The sequence below is a fragment of the Ambystoma mexicanum genome, chromosome 5q (assembly GCF_040938575.1).
Source record: "Ambystoma mexicanum isolate Mex_15411 chromosome 5q, UKY_AmexF1_1, whole genome shotgun sequence".
NCBI lineage: Eukaryota > Metazoa > Chordata > Amphibia > Caudata > Ambystomatidae > Ambystoma > Ambystoma mexicanum.
The window spans coordinates 1,251,592,175-1,251,612,371 of NC_090933.1; the positions used below are offsets into that span (position 1 = coordinate 1,251,592,175).

At 45.3% G+C, this 20,197-nt stretch overlaps 1 protein-coding gene across 2 annotated transcripts in view; it reads right to left on the reverse strand.

Annotated features, from left to right (window-relative positions):
* The window catches only part of ZC3H3 (zinc finger CCCH-type containing 3), a 2,515,563-nt gene that overhangs the window by 2,319,282 nt on the left and 176,084 nt on the right, over window positions 1–20,197 (reverse strand). For both annotated transcript variants that reach the window (XM_069621754.1, XM_069621755.1), the window contains exon 3: window positions 14,848–15,035. In XM_069621754.1, the coding sequence (XP_069477855.1) occupies window positions 14,848–15,035 (188 nt within the window). The remainder of the gene's footprint in view (window positions 1–14,847; window positions 15,036–20,197) is intronic.

A 20,197-nucleotide genomic window follows, 5' to 3' on the forward strand; every position in this document is an offset into this window, starting at 1 on the left:
CTTTTCTTCCCTTCCCTCCCTCCTCCCTGCCCTCCACACCCCACTTATATGCTTGCTCCTGCGTCCCTGGTGGGGGATGATAGCAGCCTCCAGCAGTGTGGAGACTCGGAGCGGGGCCATCTCCGCTCCGCGCCTCCACACGGTTGGAGGCTTCCATCGTCCCCCGCCAGGGACGCAGGAACGTATTTATTTTTCTTCCCCTGCCTCCCAATCCCACTTACCTTCTGCTTCTTTTTCGGGAGCGGACGCGCTGGGAACACTTGTGTTCCCAGCGCGTCCGCTCCCGATGGCCGCCTTGGAAAGGGAAAACTGACTTTTTTTTTCTTTCTGTCCCGAAATGCCGCAGAGTTTCGGGACAGAAAAAACTGCTTTTAGTGCCCCGGTCACGCACAGAATACGGGCCGGGGTACTAATAGCAATATGACCCTCGCGGCGGGGGCATTACCCGAGTCGGTAATGCCCCCGCCGCTCGGGTCATATTGCTTAATTATTGTTTGACTAATGGAATGCAGAGGACACCACTGAAGACACGGATATAGGCCTTCTTTCATTTTAAAGTGACAACAGCCACTACAGGAAGCCACATAGGCGGACGACTGAACCTCTCATTCCACCCTCTTGCTTCATAACTCTTGTTTTCTTACCTCTGTTCACTAGCGCTCTTCTGCAGGGCTATGCAATTCCTCCTTTGGTTCCATCCAACCTCATGACATGCTGGCGGCTCATCCATTAGGTTTCCCACCCACTTCACCTGTATCACGTCCCTACAAGATCTGGCTCCAAACTCAGTTCCACAGTCACCCATATATCCACCTCACCCTTGAGACCAGTCTTTTCCACCAGTTACCTGTCCTAAATCAAGATCCCTTCCAGTCTGAGCCAGCCAACAAACATCAAGTCCCCTCAGGCATCTACTCCCACCTTCAATCCCACTCGGAAAGGCGAGACCTACAGTCAGATGTTCGAGTTCAGCAATGCTGTGCTTTAAGTGCAAATCAGTTGCCCTTACCCAAGGAGAAGGGATGGGGGACTTTTACACCCAGCAGTTGTCACAATAGGTGTAACAATCTAATGGAGTTTGTATAAAGCCTTTTCGAATGGATTGTGTCATCACATGTATTCGTCATCTTTGATATTCAATATACACCTTCAGCTGCTTCTGAATTTTTTTGTTCGCCAGAGGGCACTGTGCGTCGATGCAGTCGACTCGATGTCCCTCAAGGGCCTCTGTCCCGAGGGGGATGTCATGCAAGGTATATATAGCGGGCACACCGCCCGTTGGCTTCAGTTCTGTTTTTCTGAGTAAGCTTATGCTTCGAGAACTACAGTGCACTTAAATAATTTCCTTCATGAAAGATACAAAAATGTTTTAGTCTTCCACACCGTCTACCCCAAAGTGTCAAGACTGTGGTTCTAAAATGTCGATAACCAATCCGCATCAAGTATGCTTGGGGTGTCTGATTATGGGGAACAAGACCTCGGCCTGCTCGATCGATGACCTGAAAAGCTCTGAAGGAGCGTAAAGGGAAATTGGCAGTAGGTAGAAACCCTAAGGAATCCCCATCGACTACCCTGTCGAAGAAATCTTCTTCAGACAATGCGAGAGGCGAAAGAGTCCAGGTCGAGGAGTGGCTCCCACCAGTCGTCATCGGCGTCGAGGAAGTCGAAGAGGCACCATAAGGAGCCCACTTCGACATCCTCATCGGACTCATCTCCTGAGAGAGCTATATCCTGTCTCACTGTGGCCTACACTTCTGCTGAATAGGTGGCATTCAGGTTAGAAAATCTTTGAAAAACAGAAACCCTCCACAAACCATGCGCCTACTGCGCCTTCTAAATCCAGTAAGGAAAGGGCTCGAGCCAAATCCTCTGCACCCAAAAGCCCGCGATGAAGGCTAGATACACATAAAAAGCCGTTGAGGCCTCGACACAATGAGAAATCAAAGGATCGATTGAGACGCAAGTCAAAGAATAGGTCGACACCATCAACATCAGCTGTGCCATCGATGCCAGCCGGCCAATCGGCACCAATGTCGCCATCGAATGCTTCAGTGGCATTGAAGTCGAAAACTTTTACGTCAAAGTCATCAACGACTCCTCGAGCGGCGAGTTCAACATTTTTTAAACCTTCGACGCCCATACCAGAAAAAAAATTCAATCCTTTACCTAGAAAGGATTACTTAAGTCAATAACCTCTATTTATGAGGACAATGAGCCATCTGAGAATGTTGCGCCATTTGGGTTACAATATGGTACACCAAATGTCCCTGATAGCTTTATAACAGAGGAATCAAGGCTAAAAGACCTCTATGAAAATTTACAAACAGGCAGCGGAGCAGACACTTCACCAGAATTAGAATTTGGTAAGTCAGAGTCTGATGAACTTGCAGATGCATTATATAGGCAGTAAATGTCTAAGGTTGTAGAATACCTGGGCTGGAGTAGACTTGCCCTCCCCTTCAAGCAGGATGCTCTAACAGACATCCTTGATAATGGTCTGCAAAAGGATCCCATTTTACCTTTCCACATTGCTCTTTAAAAATAGGGTGACTGCCAATTTGAAGACGCCGGAGTCAAGTCCGGCAGTAAACAAGAAAATACTGCCCATCTACTAGTGATCCCAACTACTTGTGAAAACATCCCACCCCAGAAAGTCTGGTGGTGCAGGCAGTAGCTGCAACCTCAAAACAAGCAACTTATCCAACCATCCCATCAGATAGGGATAACAAAAGGGTAGATGCATGTGCAAGAAAAGTATTTTCTAAGGGGAGCATGGCTCTTCAGTCAGCCTGCTCCACATGTGCCTTAGCAAAGTTTTCATTCACTCTATGGAGTGCATTGTTATGGTGGCCGAGCATATTCCCGAATGGGAGGAAAGAGACGGTTTCTTGGCCATTGTTAGAGACGGCAAGGAAGCCATGTGTGAGTCTCTTCAGTCGGGTCTGGATTCTGGTGACCGCATCAGCAGAGCCATGGCCGCAAGCACCATAATTTGCAGATTTGCGTGGTTAAGGAAATCTGGATTTGCCCCGGACGTGCAGTCAAGACTCCTTATCATGCCTTTTGACGGGTCTCATTTTTTTGGCAGCATGGATGACGAAAGCCCTGAGAAGCTGCAGACCTCAAAGGCAGCAGCCACATTTTATGAGTGCTACTATTAGGCAGTCTCAGACTTTTCGCCCAAGAGGCCCTTCTTGGAGGGGTAGATTCCTTCGCTACGACAGCCACTGCTTCAGCCGCCTTAAAACCTCTCTGAGGCCTTGAGTCACGAAACCCAAGTGGGAGGCAGACTGTCTCTGCATCTGAAAGAATGGCAAGACATTACTTAGGATGCTAGGGCATTAGAAACCATAGCCCAAGGTTACTGCCTCCCCTTCAGTCAGAGACCACAGAACCATGCACCGGGGAACCATTATTTAAAGGTTCCAGATCCGCTCCGTGTGCAGGAAATGTTGACCCTGCTAGAGAAAGGTGCTATAGAGCCAGTACCTGTAGCGAAAAGGAACAAAGGATGGTACTCTCTGTATTTCCTAATCCCCAAGAAGGACTGAGACCCATTTTGGAATCGAGATACTTGAACAAGTTCCTCAGGAAGGACAAGTTCAAGATGGTCACTCTTTGTCAGATCCTTCAGGCCCTCCATCTCCAGGAATGGATGTTGTCATTGGACCTTCAGGATGCTTATTTTCATTTGCCAATCCATCTCAAGCACATGAAGTACCTGAGGTTCGCCGTTGGCGGTTTTCATCATCAGTTTCGAGTTCTGCCCTTTCATGCTGACCTCCTCTCGAGGATTTTCACCAAACTGATGCAGGTGGTGGCAGTGAGTTTGTTTATTTATTTGTTTGTAACGCGCACCACACCCAGAGGTATCAGGGCGCAACGACAAGAATATTTTAAGCTTACATGGTTACAGAAAGAAACAGTATAGCAGTTTACAAATTTACATGGTTAAAGCTAAAAGAATATGGTAATTTACAAAATGTACACAGTTCATACATAGATACACAAAATAATGTGACACAGCTACATGTACAGGAGTGGTGTAGCAGGACTATGCGCATGTGGGTATTCAAGGGTAGGTGTTAGGGATGAAAGATAGAGTGACTCGGGAAATCTTTGGCTAGATATCATTAGTTTTTAGCCAGTTCATAGTATTTATTCTGAATTGTAGATAGGTTTGATCAGCCCTAAGGAGAGGAGGAAGAGAATTCCACAGTTGGGCAGCTTTGACAGGGAAGCTATTGCCGCCAAGTGTTACTCGTTTGAAGGGGGGACTGTCAAGGAGTTAGTATACGCTATTCTAATCTGTCGGGTGGGTCGTTTCCTATTGAATCTGTCGGTCAGGTAGCGAGGTGCGGTGTTGTTGAGACATTTAAACATCAATGAGGCAGTTTAGAGTGACCTTATCCTTTGCGGAGAGCCAGTTAAAGTGTCTTCTAGCTATGGATATGTGGTCTCTTTTGGACATTCCTAAAGCTGCTCTTAAGGCGTTATTTTGGAGTATCTGTATTTTCTTAATGATGTTTGTTGGCTCCGATGTATAGGGCGTTGCAGTAGTCTAACTTTGACAGCACGAGGGCTCTCGCCAGTGTTGTGCAGCTGCTTATTGAGAGGAATGATTCGGCTGACCTGATTAGTTTACAAGTATAGGCCGTGGATGAGACCATAGCATTTACTTGTTTAGCTAGTGAAAGGCTGGCATCAAGGTAAAAACCGAATTGTATTGCCATCTATGTCAAATGACGTGTAGTCATTTCCCAATTTTTTAATATTGGGTGTAGTCCCCAAGATGGTGAGCTCCGTTCTGTCACCATTCAGGCATAGCCCGTGGAGGGCCATCCATGCCTGAATGATGAGGTATATTCTGTTCACCAAGGCCAAATCCTTATTGTAATCCCTCATAAGTGGGATGAGGATCTGAGTGTCATCTGCATAGTTAGTGTAGGTGACACCCAGATGACCCAGATCATCAAAAAGGGGCTTAGTGAAGATGTTATACATAGTGGGGGAGACGCAGGATCCCTGGGGGACACCACAGGTGATAGGGATAGGATCAGCTGCTTCTGTTGTGGAGAAAACTCATTTAGTCTTTTCTTGGAAGTTTTGGCTTGGAGTGTGGCTATTTTGTCAGTGAGTGCTTTCTGAATATCTGTGCACCACATCTTATCTTTGTTACAGTTATCAGGAACAGAGATGGGGTTCTCTAGTTCCTTTAGTACTGTGAAAAGTTCCTTTGTGCCAGAGTTTGCTTGCAATATCCTATTGTCAAAACTTTTTTAGCGCGTCGTATCTCCACTTTATAAGTTGAGGAGATACTAATAAGGTTAGCCTAGTTTTCCTCTGAGGGAGTGGTCATCCAGATGGATTCGCTGATGCGTTTTTCCTTTCTAAGAGATTTTAAGTGGGGCACGAACCAGGCGTTTAGGTGTGCTCTTGCTTTACTATTCCTCATTTTTAAAGGGGGCAATAGTGTCAAGTGCTTCAGACATGACTTTGTTAAATTCGTTCACTAATGTGGTTGGGTCTAGCGATTCCTGTAGTGAATCTAGCGTAGGGAGAATTAACGGGAGGAGACTGTTATATTTTTCTTATTCCTGGTTGGCATCTGGGGTGCTATGGTTTTGGTCGAGTTGGCTTTAGCATCTAGGGTGAATGTTATGAGCGAATGGTCCAACCAAACTAGTGGTCTAATGGAGGTGATGGTGGTGTTGAAATTATAGTCAGCCACCCAGTCCAGTGTTCTGCCCTTGTCATGGGTTGGTTGGGTAACTTTTTGGGAGAAGCCCAGTTCTATTAGGGTGCTAGCAGTGGATATTGTGTGTGTGTCTTTGGGATTGTTGTATCCCAGGTTCATGTCTCCTAGTAGGATGGCTTGCGAGGCATTTTTTAAGTTGTCTGATAAAATCAAGGAGAGGTCCTCCTCAAAAGAACCAATGGGACCCGGTGGTCGGTATATCAGGTGTATGGTGATAGTTTGGGTGTCAGAGATGGGCAGCTTGGCAGACAGATTCACACGAGTTAACATGTAGCGGTACTGCTAATCTCATTGATAGGCTAGATTTGGCTATTACTGCTATGCCTCCTCCAGTGGTGTTAACTCTGTCTTCTCTAACTCTGGTGTTAACTCTGTCTTCTCTAACTCTACCTGCTGCTTGGTGTAGCTAGGATTTAGTAATGGCTAGGAAGTCATAGTTTTCTGATTCTATCAAGTCTGCAATTTCTATAGCGTGGGCTACTAATGACCTAGCATTAATAAGTGCTCCTTTAAGGAAGGGAGTGGGTGGCATGGTGGATGTGGTGGGTAAGGTTTTGTTGTGCTGGTGCGCTGTCTGAGTTGGGCAGTTATTAGGATTGGTTCTGCATGGGTTCTGATTGAGGGTAGCACCCAAGTTATAGCAATCCCAATTTTTGGTGGTGGTGCCACGTTTGTAATTACGATAGGTGCCTGATTGAGGAGAATTGGCTGGAGGTTCGAATAACTTAGAAAGTCTTGAACGTAATTTAGTGTTTGTGTGTCAGGTCACACGGTGTGTTGGTTCTGGGGGGGCCAAGTATGGTGCAGGTGCTGGATAGGGTAGTTGCTAGGCAGGCGTTGTTAGTCACATGTTATATGGTAACAGGCTATTGGCACAGACCAGAGCTAGCAGGTATGCGGTTAGGAAGAGTATAGTGGTATGCATTCTGTGCTGGTATCTTCAACAGCAGTTGAAGGATAGTGCTAGGTACACACTGTGTAGTCACTGTGTAGTCATAGGAGATAGGTTGGTACAACGTGCTTAAGTCGTAGGTAGATGTGGACAGGTTTGATAGGTATTTAGTGAACCTAATCTCACTTTGAGATGAGGCAAGTACCAACAGCAAGGTATATTTTTAGGCTAGGTAGGCATTCTAATGCTTATGCAGTGTACAAATTCGATGATGCACTAGAATAGACTTACTCCCAAGTGTAGTCAGGAGTGCCCTCAATGGCACATGCAAGCAGATAATTGACTTGTAACTATTCCAATATTGTAGTCAGCGCTACCGGGGACTACCAACAGTGTCAGATCTTTGTTAGCTCTGATGGGTTGGTGCTGTGGTTACTAACACAGTAATGTAAGTACTTTAGTACTTCTACTCTTGTGCAATTGCGCAGATGGTGCTAAGAATGTAGCTATAGCAGGTAATACTGTACTTGGCTTTGTTGCACGTGTGCAGTAGGTGGCGAGACAACAGTAGACATGCTAGGATTGTGAGCACAAGATTGGCATCATTGAGACAATGGTGGCAATTCAATAGCAAGTATACATACATAATATGCAGGTCTAACTGGCAGTGAAAGGCATAGGGCGGGTGTGCTGGAAAAGTACTTACTCGGTCGGCCGCGAGTAATGGGTTTTGGAATGGAAGTTGGAAGGCAATATAGTCTGGTGGTTGGCGGGAAAGGCAAGGACAGGCTTGAGTCTCAGGAGAGGGTGGATTCACATCTACCCCTACGTGGACGATTGGCTGATCAGGGTGCGTTCTCCCGAACAAGTCCTGGATCATCTCAACATCACCTGCCACTCTCTTCACAGACTGGGCTTCTCCCTCAATTACAAGAAGTCCCATATGGCCATCTCAAAAGCTCCAGTTCATCTGAGCCGTACTGGATACATCCTTGGGAAAGAGCTCGCCAGCCGAGGTGAGGGCTCTAGACATTCTGCAGATGGTCTCCAAGTTTCAGAATGCCTAGCTTCTCCTGGCTTTCGACTTTGTGAGGTTGCTCGGCCTTATGGCATCCTGCATTTTACTGGTGCAAGAAGCTCGGCTATGAATGAGATACCTTCAATGGGCTCTCAGGACACAATGGTCTCAGTTCTCGGCAATATGTCAGACCTACTTCAGGTTCCAACCAAGGTTGCACAGGACCTTCTGTGGTGGGCCTGCAAGGACAATATTCTGAAGGATGAACCTTTTTGGCAACTATGGCCGGAGATGACAATAGTGACAGACACATCACTCAGGGTCTGAGGAGCCCATGCCAATGATCTGACAATCAGCGGTCGTTGATTTCCATTGGAGCCCAAACTACACATCAATCTTTTGGAGCTGAGGGCAATCAGACTTGCGCTAAGGCCTTTCTGCCCTCTGTGCGGGGAAAGAATGTCCTGATAATGACGTACAACACAGTGGCCATGTACTACCTCAACAAGAGAGGAGTAGTAGGGTCACTACCACTGCGCAGAGAGGCAATGCAGCTCTGGTTCTGGGCAATTCAAGAAGGAAACTCCCCATCAGCAGTTCACCTAGCTGGAGAGAACACGGCAGCGGACCCTCTGAGCAGGCACAGCAGTCTCCCACGAGTGGGAACTAGCTAAGGAAGTCCATCAAGAGATCTTCACCCTTTGGGGGATTCCTCAGGTGAATCTGTCTGTGACCAGTGTAAACCGGAAGTGCAAATTGTACGATGACTTTTCATTGTGTCAAGGCCTCACCACACTCAATGGGAATCTGGCCTTTGTCCCGGGCTGGAGGGCATGCAGTATTTTGCTCAAGCCCTTTCCTTACCAGCTTCAGAAGGCACGGTAGGAGCATGGCCTACTTGCTTCGAGGGTTTCTGGCTTTCAAAGTTATGAGCATTTCCTGCCTGAATGAGGCCTCAGTGGAGCAAGATATAATCCGCTCTGGGGAGGAGTCGGACGAGGAAGACGAAGTAGGCGATTAGAGATGCCTTTTCTTTGATTTCCTCGACAACGATGTGAAGTGGTGGGAGCCACTGCATGACCTGGACCTTTTAGTCTTCTTCCGTCGAGGAGAGTCCTCTCTCGCTTTGCCAGAAGAATTTTTCGAGAGGGTAGTCAAAGGGTATTTGTGGGGAGTTTACCCACTGCCAATTTCTCTTTACACTCTTCAGAGCTTTTCCAGTCATCGATTGACACTTCTGGAATTGTTTAAACCCAGTCTTCAGGGCTGTTGGAGCTGAAGACGAAGATATTTTTTGATAATTCTGTAAGAAATATCTTAAGCGTGCTGTAGTACACAAAGCAAAAGCTTACGCTGTAAAACTGAACTGAATCCAACGGGCGCTGCGCGTGCTATATATAGCACCGGTGACATCCTCAAGACGCAGACCCTCGAGGGGCATCGAGTCGGCCGCATCGATGTACAACGCCTTCTGCCAAAAAATATTTTCCGAAGCATCTGAAGATGGATATTGGAGATATCAAAATATGAGGAATACGTGAGAGAATACAATCCATTAAAAATAAATATATCCTATAAGACAAATTGACAAATATTACATACCTGTAAAAGCAAGACTAGAATCATGGCCCAGTGTGTCATCTACATACCATGAATGCATTTGTTAATCAGAAATACTCAAATGCAAAAGAGACAGATGAACAATCCTACATTGGTGTACATAGGGTGGCAATTTCATATTTTCTTATTCACTGAATTGTGCCTGCAGTAGAAGCAATGTTGTCTAAACCCCAACATGATCAGCTCGTGGGCACAGAGGAGGAACTCCGCAAAGCATCCTGAGGAATCTGTAAGGTGTACTGGGCTGACATTTGTGTAACTGAAAATCCTAACAAATTATTACTAAGGGCTATATTTGATTAAAGGGGGGCTGAGTGACTTCTACGGAGCACTGCGTGCGGACACATTACCACCGCCCATTGCAACAAACACAAAGGCTTACTATATTTATTGAAATGAGCTAGCATTTGTGGCAAAGTGAGGAACCTCATTCAAGGCAAACGAGATACAAAGGAGAAACAAATACAATTTTGACACAATCAATAACATTTGCAAGGAAATCCAAGGTAGTCAGGTAATTTACTTTTACTTTAATGTATTTGCATAGCGCACCAAGTGACCCGGAGGCATACCCACGCAAAAACACAAACCAATAAGAGAATAACATGATATACAAAGAGGACACAACTGAGGAACACCTCAGGCAGGTAAGGTCAACTAATTGTATACAGACACTATCTGAAGAGCAAGGTTTTTAGTTTCTTTTTAAATGTTTCAGTAGATTTTATTTCCCTGAGAAGGTGTTAAGCATTCAATTTAAATAATGGAAAACACAGTTGACAGTGCAGCAAAAGTTATCACTAGGCAAAATTCCTTAATTTTACACTAACGACGTATAACTGTACAGGCCTCTCACCAAGAGGCTTCTTAGACAATGAAAAAAGCAACTAAGCCTGCAATGTCTGTGCTGTGCAGTTCCCTGGCGAAAACAAGCCCTAGTTTTCATAAAGAGTTGTCCACAATTCCATATTTCAGTATTGGCCTACTCCAATCCTACTCCAATCACTTCTTTCTTCATGCCCCAATCTATTTCCAGAGCAGATGTGAAATGCACACACTCCGTATTCACTAGGATGTTAACGTACAAACATTTTTTACAGCAAGAACAGTTTACCATTCTTATGCTAAAAAAGGGTTAAAAAGTTATATTGAAAAAGAAAAATTAAGAAATTATCAGAAAAGCATAAACCAAAAATACAATTCACAGTTAGCGTGCTTAACAAAGATCAAGAAGACAAATAGAAGTGCCAAAAAACTGAAAATATCATAAGGAAACAGACCTAGACCGATGCAAGTACCAAGGGACATGGAACTGTCTGAGCGCCTCCTAAAGCAATAGAACATGGCGCCAGCACCTGTGAGAAACAGGGTCATGAGGGCATCCTCACTTCTTTTGACCCTGGATCCTCCTCTCAGGTGGCCAGGGAATGGCCATCACTTATGGATCCCCATCCTGGGGGTGGATATGCGAGGGAGGATCACCTGGGTGGAGGGAACTTGGGGAGTGGGGAGAGGACGTTGTTGGGTGAGATATGGTATCCCCCTTTCCCTTGTCAAAATTAACCCTCTATTCCTTAGGTCTTTGTAGGTCACTGTCAGTCCTGGAAGGAACAAGAGGGAAATATATCCAAGTACTTTCGCATAGTCCATGGGTTTCTTTTGTTTCGCGTTGGTAGAGGTGAGGTGTTCCCGTTTATCTCCTGAATGCATCCCATAAACTGGCATTGAGGGATTGTCTCTGGAATTACATGCTCCTCATATTTCGTGCAAGGTGTTTGGTAAATGGTAGGCTCACGGGGTTCTGTCTCCATCCACCCCCATATGGGAGAGGTTTGGGAGTAACAGTTGGAGTGCCAATGGTCTTGGGGTACAAATTCCCAATGGGGAATTGGAAGCTCCTGCAAGAGAGTGGAGAACGCAGGAAAGTCCCTTCTCACAATGACTTCTTTGGGGAGACCAGGAATGATGACTGATGATACCAAATACCCTGATGTTAATGAACACAGGTATTTTGGGGTATATTTTGTTTCCCCCGTGTGCATATGTAATTCTAACTAGGGTTGCATTTTCAAAGTCTGTTGTTGTAACCAAATCAGCCCCTATAGCGGTCTGTTTGAAACCTAAGTCGATTAATGCCTTTACTCGTTTTCCATTTACCATGGTTTTTCATACGGAAAGTTGGCGGAGGATTGACATACACATATACTAAAGGTTTCTAGAACTTCTTCAGGTTCTTCCCACTCTTACCCTCCTACACAGTCTATTTCCATGGGTTCTTCCTTCAGATTTCTAGGACAGTTTCTGGCGAGGTGGCCAGTTTCTCTATATGAAAAGCAGATAGGAGGCGAGGGTTTCATTCCTTTATGCTCTTCTCTTTTATTTTCCTCTCTACTGCTTGGGTCTGTTCTTTTAACTTCAATTCTCTCTTTCAGTATCTATTCCTTGGATTTATACAATCATCCCCCTCTATCTAGTACCTTGGGTTGGGAGCAGTGAGTGAGCTTGTGATCCTTGCACTCCTCGCTTTGATCTACTGAGTGGAAGTGTTTGACTGCGTCCGAATGGTTTTGGGCAGTCTCAATAGCCATGATTAGGATGGGTCGATTCAGTTGTAGTACTGCCTTTTGCAAAAAGGGTGGCAAAGAATTGGTGAATTGCTATAGAGTAATCATTTCTACCAATACTTCCATTGTTATTTTGTTAGTCCACAGGGCGACTATATTTTTGATTTGTTCTCCTAATTCAAAGGGGATTTACCGGGGGAGGGGGGGGGTTGAGTCTAATGGCCCTTAATTTTTGCTGATAGAAGTTGCAGGTTTGCCCTACTCTTTTTAGAAGCCCCACTTTTATGGATATAAAGGTAGCCCCCTGGGCAAGGTTAAGTAGCTGGTCTGTAGCTCACCTTTCAGCAGAGCTCCTAAATAAAATATTTTTAGATTTACTTCCCATCGTAATTGCTCAGCTAATCGTTAAAATTCTAAAAGAAATTCCCTAGGTCTTCGCCATCTTGGTATGGTTGTAGTATTACTTGAGGTAGTAGTGGTGTTGTCTGCAACTCAACCAATTTCGTTAAATTCTCTTGAAGGTGAGTTTCGGCCTAAATCTGATGGGTGGCCAGTTTGGCTATGATGACTGTCAGGGCGGCCAAGCCTTCTGGTAGGGTAAGGGTTCTCTCTGTCGTATTTTCTGAATCAGAAGAAAACAGGTCTCAACTCCTTTGGATTAGGTTTTAAAGTAGTCGTATTCCTCAGAGTCTGATTCCGACGGAGGGGAAGATCTAGATAGGTTGATTGCTAGACCTGTTGGACCAGGGACCGAAACAGACTTGGTATTAAAAAGGTTTGAGAAGAGGTGGATAGGTCTAATGAAGATGGACGTGGGTCATACTACTGGATGTTATAGTGGGGAAAATGGAAGGTTATCTAATAAATGCAGAGTTTTGAAGAATAAATCATGTTGACCAGTTGGGACCTGAAGCTGGGAAAACAAAACCTCTAACGGTGGATACACGATCAGAATTGAGGAGTCCAACAATTCTATTTTCACCTTCTGGTGGTATAAGGATTATCAGCATGGATTCTCAGTTTGTGTCAATTGAATTATATCCCACCTCTGACACCATAGGTAAGGAAGGCATGGTATCAAACAGTAAGACAGACACAAGTATCACAGTTCAAGGGTGTTTTTATTGAACTTCGATTGGATTCGAAAAAAGCCTAACCTAATCCTAAATCTAACGATGGGAGCAAGCTACGACCATCAAATAATAACAGTTCTAGTTGAGTCTGTCAAAATGAAAGGGTCGATATACTAATAAACCTATTGCCAATCCTTACTACTAAATAAAAATAGTGTGACAAACAATGTTGTGCAAAAGAAAAGTGTTCAAGAAATGATATGTCAGGATATTCAAGCCGCTGGCTTCCCTTCCCCACATTTCCAGCATGGGACAAGGCAGCACACCCGAGCTTAGCAAACTCTCTGGCTTCTTTAGCACAAGGATGCAGTTCAAGACTTCAACATCAGGTCCTTCGTGCCAAAATCTCTTTGCCATTCAAAGTCTCTTGTTCCAGATGGCCTGATGTAACACGACAAAAAATTAAAGCTCCTTTATTCTCAGGATTTTCACTTCTACAACTTCTCAGGTGATTTACTGTTCACCCCGGGTGCCCCTTCGCCAGGCTCAGACCCACTTTAACAATAAATCTTCAATTGGTCTCCCTCTGCCGAGCTCAGACCAAATTCATGTATTTCCCAAACTTTCTCTACTTCATCAAGATCAAAGATGCAGGACCACTCCGATTCACAATTACTCATTCTCTTTCAATTGGTCTCCCACCGCCGGGCTCGGACCAAATGTATCTACTTTCGTCACTTCTGAGCCGGATACCTTACAAAGACTTTCGATTGAGCACCCACACGGTGCCAACCACTCTGTCAAAAGTTTTGTAGCTTACTTTAAAGTTCAATCACTCATCAGCAGTTCAACTTCACTTGCATCTCTTATCATATGCATTTTAACAATGTTCATTCCAGCGCTCGCCATACAATGTTGCTGCTTGCAACCTTGGCTTCAACACAGATCGGTCTTGTATCAATCTCCCCAACTCACAAGTTGTGTTGATTTCACTAAAGCGGCTCTGTTCTTGGAGCCAAGGACAGTACCACAGCGGCTGGCGAATTTCCCCGCCTCGATTATTTACGTGGGAGGGCCCCGGGTATCTCAGACACACAAGGCAGGATTCTTCAGTCTGGTTTCCTGGTCTTACGCTTTCTATTTAAGGTCTCTGGAAAGGAACGGTTCCTTGTCGAAAAGGTCAAGCAAATTTCCCTCCTTGCGATCCCCTTTGGTTTAGCCGTCTTTCCTCTCCTGCTCAACTGACATCTCGAAACTGCCATTTCCTCATGTACTATGCCTCTCTCAGAGTGTGCTCTTGCGCTCCACCTTTTATCCGCGAAGGGAAGTATAATGAAAGCTAGGTGTGTGTGATGGTCAGTAATTGCCTGAACATTGTATTGGGACACGTCAGGTATACGGCTCAGGTGTTAGTCTGTTTTTCCCTCATAGCGGGCTATCCGTGAGACAGCGTTTGTGTTGTAAAGCGTGGGGGGGGGGTAGAGTTCCTAAATATCCTACCTGGTAGGATGGGGTAAAGGTGTTACAGGGAAGAGCATACCGCGTCTCACCATCCGGTGTCCCATTCCCACTCCCACTCCCCGAAGACCTCTCACCTAGGTGATCCTCCCGCACTGGTACAGCCCCGGGAACTGGATCCAAAAGTGATGGCCATGTCCTGGCCGCCTGGATGACAGATCCCCTGGGACTAGTTGGTGAGACACCTTCTGGTTCCTCACAAATCCCACCTTAGCATAGGGCAAGTAAGACCTTACTCCATCCTGACTGTTAAATTAAATAAACCATTTGAGTATACATTTGAATCTGTTGTCTGTTTTACTTTATGATGCCTTCACACACCATCACAGTCATCCCCTCTAAAGCATCGGAATCTATTAAGAATTTGGTGCGAAAATGAAAGGTGAAAAGATGTTTGATCTTACCTTCTCTTGGGACTGTCTGTTGCTTCGGTGTAGGCAAGCGACGCAGCCTGTGCCTGCTGATCTGGACCAATCCCTTAGGAGAGATTTTCTTCACTGTTTGACCCTTTGGCGGTGTTCTTCTTCTAAGAAAGTAGTGACTTTTTATGGGCTCCTGTGGCATAGGGCTGCGCTTCCTCTCAGTCGGGGAACTGGATAGGAGCAAAGGAGCATAATGAATGAGGAGACCTGTATAACAAAGAATGATTAACTATGCGCCCTTTAGCCAAACGCAATGCCCCGATAAAGCCTAATCCTCATCTGATAGGGTCTTAGAGGTGAACAAGTTACTTACTCTAGGCAGCAGTACCTCTGATGGATATTCTACCTTCCCACAAATTTATCATCTACCAACAGGCTAGGTTCAGACTTGGAAACGTTTCAAAAACAAAAAAGGGCCGTGAAGATGTTCTGAAGCAGCGCCAATGGCATTACCATATATAATGCCCATCTCCCACAGGGGTACAAACAACATACTCAAAGCAAGTTATAACTAAATTTCCTATTCCAAAGCAAAACATCAGTCCTCTTTGCAAATTCATGACATAACTAGTTGCACCATTCAATCCATGCCTATATTATCTGCTTCAAACATTTTCACAGGTGGCCTCTCAAGAACACACCAACTCTCGAAGACGGTTCAAAGGTTTTAAAGTAAATGTTTGAACAAGGGCTTCGCCTTGGCTGCCCCTCTCTCTCGTGGGTCTTAACCTCCCTAGCCCAGGAATCCCTACATTCCAAGGTGGTCACTAGATAGATAATCCCTACTGTCGATAATCTGGCTGACTAATTGTGAGGGACTATAGGCAATCGCCTTCTCCATCTGATTCCTTCCTGAAATTTCGAGATGGATCTTAAATGAGGTCCGCAACACTAAAATATCTTAAAAAGGGGTGCAATCTAATCACCCAGGTCTCACTTAGCCTTGCCCTTTCACATCCTTGTAATCTTCGACCAAATGTCCTCGCTTTTCCATCCGTTTTATTTTTTTATAAAAATCACAGGCAAAGCAATGCATTTTTGGCACAAAAACATGTACAGAATTTACAATTGATAACAGAGAGGAGGACATAGGTCCTTTACAGTGGGGTGAGATAATGTGGCTTGAAGACCAGATGTTGCAGGGGAAGGTGGAAACACAAACCAGGGACGAGGACGGGAAAGAATGAAATAGGAATGGGATGGTGGAGAAAGTGCTCAATTAAGGTTAGAGGAGTGACGGAAAAGTCCTGTCGGGTTCTCCACAAAGGGAAGGGAGAGAGGATAACAGGGTGATGCTAGTGCTAAGAAACAGGTTCTTCAGAAAGAAGAAAAGCTTGAAGGTTGAATTTTAATAGTGGCAGAGTTGGAGTAGTACGGAGAGTGAGAGGAAGAGAATTCCAGAGTAGGGGAGCGATAGAGCGAAAACGAGAGGGAGAACTGAGGGCCTGAGTGGAGGCAAGCAGGTGTGCTGAAGATGGTCGTAACGAGTGAGGAGGAGAGTAGGGAGTGAGATGAGCAGATAGGTAGGGTGGCGCTAGTCCATGGATAGTTTTGAAGATGATGAGAAGAAGTTTAAACTTAGGCCTTTGTTTCATATATAGCCTGCCAATCTGGCAACAGGCAGGGGAGGTAGAGGTAAGCGAGAAAGGTTGAAAAGTGTGCTGACCACAAATTTAAGGACTTTGTCCAGAGGTGAAAAAGTATAGTTGGGAAGGCCATTGAGGAGACTGGCATAGAATTCAGATCTACAAAGGATTAAGGAGGAGATTAGCTGTTTAGCAGTATTGAAAGGAAGAAGATGACAGATTTTTCTGATGTTGGGTGGTTGAGTGGCTGCAGAGGCAGATTTGGAGATGAAGAGCAAGAAGTTGTGTGGCAGGTGGAAGATGACACCCAGGTTACGAGTGGAAGCACAGTAAGGAAAGTAGTCAGGAGAGAAAAGAAAAGGAGGAGAAGAAGAAGAGATAGCCTATTTGGCTGGGAACTAGAGAAACTCAGGTTTAGTGGAGTTGCACATGAGCGAGTGAGACACCATCCAATATTTTGTGGCAGAGAGACAGTTTGACATTTTTAACAACGGTTCGTCAGGTAAGAAATGAAAGGAGAAGAAGATCTGATGGTTGTCAGCAAAGAGTTGATAGGTGAAGTCGTAAGAGGGATCAGGGAGCAAAGAGATGAAGTATAGAGAGTGAACAGAAGTGGACCAAAGACAGGCCCTTGGGGAACTCCACCAGTAAAGTGGGATATAGGGGAGATAATGCTGTACCAGGACATCAGAAACTGTCTGGGGGAAAGGTATGAAGCAAACCAAGTAAGGGAGAGATAATGTAGAGAGAAGGTCAGAATGGTCGACAGTATTGAAGGCAACAGAGAGCTCGAGAGGAATAAGAATAGAGGAAAGGTTTGCATGCTAAGCGGAAGAGGTGAAGTTGCTGACATTGAGGAGAGCTGTCTCAGTAGAATGCAGAGGTCGGAAGCCAGATTGAAGAGGGTCCAGGAGGTTGTGAGAATCCAGGAACTCAGTGAGTCAACTGAATCTTACTTGCTCTTGTATTTCGCAATAGTCTGGTGGGAAAGAGACAGGGCGATAGTTGACAGGGCAGTTTGGATCTAGACCAGGTTTCTTAAGGAGAGGGATGACCGATATCTTTTAGAATGATGGAAAGTGGCATCGTCAAGAGAGGAGTTGAAGTGGGAAGTTAGGTGTGGAGCAACACTGGGAGCTATGTACTTCGCAATGTGTGGGGACAGTGGGTCAGTGGGGTCAGAGGAAGGGTTAGCTCTGAGGAGTAGGGCAGTGGTCTCATCAGGGTTGGTGGGGGCAAAGAAAGACATAGTAGTGGGAGAGGAGGGTAGGCGTGGTGGAGAAAAGTGAGCAGGAGGAGGGGATAGAAGGTAATTAGCGAGGGTACTGTGAATGGTAGAAATTGTAGAAAAAGTAGAAAGCAAGATCATTTGCAGAAAGAGTAGGAGCCTAGGCTGGGAGGATTGAAATGAAATGAGAGAGAGATAGAAGTCACATTTGGCAGAGAGTAGAGGAATAGTTTTGAAGAGCAGTCTCACAGAGTTGGATATCAGGAGTGTGTTGACCTTTGCCAACAGCAAAGCGTTTTCCATATTGTTGTTTTTAAGGTGCAGATGTGAGGTGTAATTACAGGGCCGTTGAGGGGACATTTAGGAATGAGTCTAGTAAGTGGGCAGTTAGAGGAAAAGGGAGCATAAAGAGCAATGTTGAACTTAGTGAAGGCTTCTTCAGTCGATGGAAAGGTGAGTTCAGCATAGGAGGAGAGAGTGGTGTAGGCCAGAGAGGTAGTCAGGGAGTTTGGAGGAGGGAAACCTGCATTTAGTAATAGTAGATGGAGAGAGTGAGGAAGAAGGAGTGTAAATTGAGGCAAAGATGATCGAGTGATCAGAGGGTGATCAGAGGGAGAAGGCGCAGTGGAGATATTAGAGGGGGAGAGTTGAGAGGAGATGAGATTAAGGTCAAGGTATTTTCCATTTGAATGAGTGGGCAGAGAGTGGTTATGTAGAAGAAAATTTAAGTCAGTGTACAGACCCAATAACAATGAGGTGCTGATCGAGAGGGAGAGATCGAGAGGGAGACAGTCCATTAGTTGGAAGAGGTCATAGAAGAACTGACCTACCAGACCAGGTGGCCGGTAGAGAGATCATATATATGCTGTATGGGTCAGTGATTGTATAGATAGTTATTTGAATGACAGAGAATTAGCAGGCGATACGGGAATAGGAGAAATAGGAAGTTTGGAGGATGAAAACAGTCCAAAGCTACTGCCCCTGCCAGTAGCGTGGGGGGAGTGAGTGAAGGTGTTGGTAGGATCTACCTCCCACTCTCCTCCTCCTGCACTTCTCTCTGTCCATCCAATGTTATTTCATCTCCTGCTACTCTTTCTCATGCTCTACTACTCTCCCCGCCACTATTCTTACCCTTTACTACTCTCCTCTCACCCACAATACCCCTCTCTGAACTACTACTCTGCCCTCTCCACTCTATAGTTCACTCCACCCCTCTCACAATTACCTTTTTATCACTCACTCATTCATTCCCCTGGTACACTCACTCTCACAAATACCTCCGAACCCATACCCTTAATCTTAAATCACTCTCTTCACTGACCATACGCACACACTCACACCCAAGTACAACTTTCTACCACCAACCAATACCTCACCTTGCACACATGCTTTACAATCCTCCTCCGAATCTGCTGCAAAATCCATTCCCTTTGCTTAGTCGCTCAGTCTGCATTCTCCTCCTATGACGCACCTCAACATCCCACCACACTGCCTCGATTCCTGTGTCCCGTTATACTCCTCCTCTCTCTCCTATTGGTCCTGGAGCCCACCTGACTAGGTCAAGTGCTCTCCTGTTATTCCCCTGAGTCATGCCATATAGGTATAAGGCTATAAAATACCTCTGAAGACCCGCGCCCCCCCCCTCAAGCGCCAGTCCATCCTGAGTTCAACAAATATAGTCATTTTAAAAGTTCTTAGCTGCAAAGTATTTAGGCACAACCTGAGGGAAAGCTATCCTGATGCTACACCAGGGACAGAAACTAGACTAACAATCCCCAAGAAGAGTGCGTTTGGAAATGTGAATGAATAGCTGATTTGCTTCACGGCTTGCATGGAACTTGACCAAAAAAAGGCAGGGAAAGGAGAGAAATCCAAAGGATCAGATAAGGATTTTGTTTTTGGAAATAGGCAATATCTGGCCAACATTTACATAGAGTAAGTGCGTTGCTTAAAAGACATTTTGACCATCCTTTTGTTGTCCATAACTTTTCTCTCTTAGAATGGACCACTACATTCAGAAGTACAAGAATGGGGTAGAGATTGAAATCTCGGTTTTATTTCAAGTCCTAGAGTCAAGACTATGTACCACTCCTCCCAAGCTTTTAAGAACTCAAAAGCTAGGCAGGGGTTCAATCTCCCAACAGGTCAATGCACAAGCCTCATACTACACCCATATCTGGTCAATGCACAAGCCCCATCCTACACCCATATCTGCAACTCTTAATGCCTCAAACAAATCCAAGATGCCTGTTTGACTTGCAACAGAAGATTGTGGCTCTTCTTTCTATTAAGGGGCATACATACCCGGTAAGCAGCAGAGTGTTGTCCCATCACCATCAGTGAACTCCGATACTCTGGACATTTGTTTTTATTAACATTGTTCAACAAGGCTTCTCCTTGGGGCAATTTCAAAAATCCTCTCCAAGGCTATTGAGGAATTGCAGAGGCTCCCACTCCAGCCTACAGGTCAGTTAAAGAAGGGAAGACCCCAGGCCCTGACGGTCTGAGACCTAAAGTT